The following is a 3,709-nucleotide window of genomic DNA, read 5'->3' as shown; positions in this document are numbered from 1 at the left end:
GAGCCTATCTTGATTTGAGCATTGCTTAGACCTACTGTATTGTTTGCTCCGCTGTCCTTCCAACAGGTATTTGCGGGCATGATATTAATTTTTATGATGGTTTTCAGGCCACATTGGGAAGCTGCGATGCTGCTACAAGGACAGTGGTGCAATGCATTGTGGGCAACAAGAAACCCATCATACTTTGTAGTTTGAATCCTAAATTGGCTGAGATGTGCCATCTCGAGATTGAGTTGGAGGAGGTCGATGAGGTTCTGTTTTCAGTACTTGGCCAGAGTTCTGTGCATCTCTCAGGATATTACCTCCGGCCAGGCAGCAGGGGCAATGCAGGGGAGGAAGACTCGTATCCTTTTTGAAAGTTTCATCGTGCCACTTGTTTCACTTTTCTGTAGTGTTTCAGACTTGAGTTTTCTCCTGACCTTGTAACTAGAGAATCTTATGGAGAGGATGTTGGAGAGTCTGATACAGACCAAGACTATGAAGGGAGTGAGGACAGTTACGAATCTGACTTCATTGATGATGGTGACAATGAAGTACCCGAGGACAATGATGTTTCTGATTCTATGGATGATGGTGATGTATGCTCAACCCCCGATCACTGCAAGCAAGGTATGTAATTGAATTATCGGGCAATGAATTACTTGGCATATCTTTCATACACATATGCTTGTTTTCCTTGTTCTTCTAGGATAGTAGGATACCCTTTAAATGATACTTAATGATGTTTCTGAAGTCTGGACTTTGATCATACCACATTTGTTGTTCATGACTAAGAACTAGAACGAATGGGACTTATGAGTAATTTATTTTCTACTTTTGATTTGGTTCCCAATTATTTATTTGTTTTGCACGACACATTGCCACCATTACACTATAGTGGAGATGACATAAGGTCCGCATGATTGTTTGATCCCTTCTCTCTTTCTTTTGCAGGAATTAGTAATTTTGTATGTGCATTGCACGTTAATATTAGGCAGTATATTAATTGTGTTGTATATTAGTATTAGTCAAGATATAAATTGCATGTTAATATTAGGTAGGATATAATTACTTGGTTAATGTTGATGTTGATATTAGGCATGCCATTTAATTAGTGGAGGGTGCTAGACGTGTTTAACGCTAAACACCGGAGTGACGTAGATTGTTGGCTAGATGCGAAGTAATTCTGTACGTGCAATGCACGTTAATATTAGGCAATGTATTAACTGTGTTGTATATTAATATTAGTCAAGATATAAATTGCATGTTAAAATTAGGTAGGATATAATTTACTTGGTTAACGTTGACGTTGATATCAGGCATGCCATTAATTAGTGGAGGGTGCTAAACGTGTTTAACGCTAAATTGAACCAGTGAGATTTGTTGGATACACGCAACTCGCTCTTTTTATAGAGGTATAGATTCAATTAGCATGCCTATTTAACTATTTTGTAACAAGTCTCCCTACAGCTAGATTATTGCTATTTTTATTCTGTACACATCGCCTGTATTTATGTTCACACATTGCCATTGGATGCTGCTACTGCTGTCTAATTCGGATCTCCTTAAATTTCCATCCCAGTGATTGCTAACACATTCTAATATTTGTTACATAGATTCTGAAAAGCATGCTCGTAAGGTTAAAAGACAGCGGCGCTTAAAGAAGAAGCAACAAGTTGACAGCTCCGCTGACAAGATTGCTGATTCTCCATCAAAGCCTGCTGCCAGGCGCAAACGTGGCTCAATATTTGATAGTGCCAGTGAAGATGAGGACTTTTTGGCCCAGAGTGAAGAAGAAAACTTGCCTACGCCTGTTTCCTTGGCTAAGAAAACTAATGGTAAAGTTTCAGAGGAAATCAAACCTGGAAATGTTACGTCAAATGACGAAGCCAAAAAACGGAGTAACAGTGATAAGAAAAGAAAAAGTGATGCCATCAATGAGGATCCTGCATCTCCAATGTATATCTCTGCTTCCTGTTTAGTTGCATATATGTTTCGATTGTGTTTGGTGAACACTAATCTGTACCTTGTTGTGTGACCTGAGCAGGGATGTAACAGAGGTCAATGGATTATCGGTTCCAAAACAGGAAGCTGAGATAAAAAAGAAATCCAAGAAAAAGAAGAAAACTCTAGAGGCAGAAGATGGAAAGCATTCGAACAACATAAGAACATTGGAAGATGGGCTGGTCATAGAAGATCTGTCAGCAGGAAACCAAGATGCCAAAGTGGCTTCAGAGGGCAACAAGGTATCCGCAAGCTTTGTTTTCTGAGCTCTCCATATAGTATGCTTGTAGTTCATGAAAGCAATCGCACATTTCATATCGGTGTGCTTGGCTAGGGCTCTGGCCATGATTAGAGATAAGAACTGAAAAGAAGAAACAACGATGAATGCTGACTTAGTATGCATTCAGTACTTAAAAATTTACATGCCTGAAACACACTGGCCCGAAAGAAGAGATGTAAACATGTCCACTTTACTTGTGCAGGTTTATATCAATTATGTTGGCAAGCTGCAGGATGGAAAAACTGTTCATTCTAATGGCGAGGAAAAGCCCTACAAGTTTAAGCTTGGTAATTTTTGACAAACGCCTTCGGCTTATCTTACCATACCATGCTTGGGTTTGTCATTCAGAATGCATGCTGTGCTTACTGCAGGTTCTGAGAAAGTGATGCGTGGATGGAACCTTGGTATTACTGGTAAAACTACCTTGGAGCTCGCTGTTTTGTATATGCTTTGAGTCATTTCTTCGACCATGGTTTACAATTTATGCTATTCACCGCAGGTATGCGCGTTGGAGAGAAGAGGAGGCTAACCATTCCCCCATCCATGTGGTAAGGCATTGTGGATTTGTTTACTTTCCATCTTCCTATTATATGTATATATACTCTATAAATGACACCTTGCTCGGCTTTTGGACCACATTTATTCTTCAGCGACAATGGTGGTAAATCGGCTGTAGAATTGCCCAAAGATTCAACAATCATCTATGAAGTGGAGTTGGTGAAAGTCCGGTGAAATGTGCTGAGCTTCTCGTTCCTGTTTTATGCCCAAGACCGGACCATGGATTTTTGTCGAGCTACAGATGGAGATTGTGTGGTTTGTTCCGCATAGGCTATGTGTTTTGTTCTGTAGACCTGTTGTGTGGGCGACGAGTATTATAGATTTGATAGGCATTCGAGTTAGCAAAAAGAGACGCTTTATATATCCTGTGTACTGAACTAGACGAGACGGTGGTATGTGAGTTTAAGGTCTGTGGTCGAGATCAGCACCCTGGTCAGTTTGTGGGACGTTTTTCCGGGCAATTCTGTCGAATGTGGAACTTCCTTCTCCCAGGGAGCGTGGGCAGCGCGTTTCCTTCCCTCGCTCGTGAGGTCCTCCTGTAAACCTACCCGACGCCACCACCTTCATCCCCACCATGGATCGGTTCCCCCTCCTCCAGCCGTCTTCTTCTTCATTGGAGATGGAGATGGCATCGTCTACAATAAGTAATCTTCGGCCCTTCGTTCGACGATGAAATCTCCTTCCCAACGTCAATGATGGCGTTGGAAGATTAATTTTATTTAGGTATGGTCCTTCAGATCTTACTTCTCCAGATTGATTTTGGATTTTTTGTTCTCGCCACGAGGAGGATTGTCCTTGCAATATTTGTACCGGCTGCTATGTCCTCGACAATAGTGATTCATACTCTCGGCTCCCAGCGACATCGACCCGGCTGTTTGGTTTTTTGTC

General features: G+C 41.4%; 1 protein-coding gene across 1 annotated transcript in view; it reads left to right on the top strand.

Moving 5' to 3' along the window:
• The window catches only part of LOC119308577 (peptidyl-prolyl cis-trans isomerase FKBP43-like), a 4,254-nt gene extending 987 nt beyond the window's left edge, over nt 1-3,267 (top strand). The window contains exons 3-10 of the mRNA XM_037584706.1: nt 108-343; nt 431-609; nt 1,596-1,938; nt 2,027-2,225; nt 2,466-2,550; nt 2,635-2,676; nt 2,763-2,811; nt 2,914-3,267. Of these exons, the coding sequence (XP_037440603.1) occupies nt 108-343; nt 431-609; nt 1,596-1,938; nt 2,027-2,225; nt 2,466-2,550; nt 2,635-2,676; nt 2,763-2,811; nt 2,914-2,995 (1,215 nt within the window). The 3' untranslated portion in view covers nt 2,996-3,267. The remainder of the gene's footprint in view (nt 1-107; nt 344-430; nt 610-1,595; nt 1,939-2,026; nt 2,226-2,465; nt 2,551-2,634; nt 2,677-2,762; nt 2,812-2,913) is intronic.
• Nucleotides 3,268-3,709: the final 442 nt, after the last annotated feature.

Source organism: Triticum dicoccoides, chromosome 5B (genome assembly GCF_002162155.2).
Source record: "Triticum dicoccoides isolate Atlit2015 ecotype Zavitan chromosome 5B, WEW_v2.0, whole genome shotgun sequence".
Classification (NCBI taxonomy): Eukaryota; Viridiplantae; Streptophyta; class Magnoliopsida; order Poales; family Poaceae; genus Triticum; species Triticum dicoccoides.
This window is presented reverse-complemented; position numbering and strand designations above follow the sequence as displayed.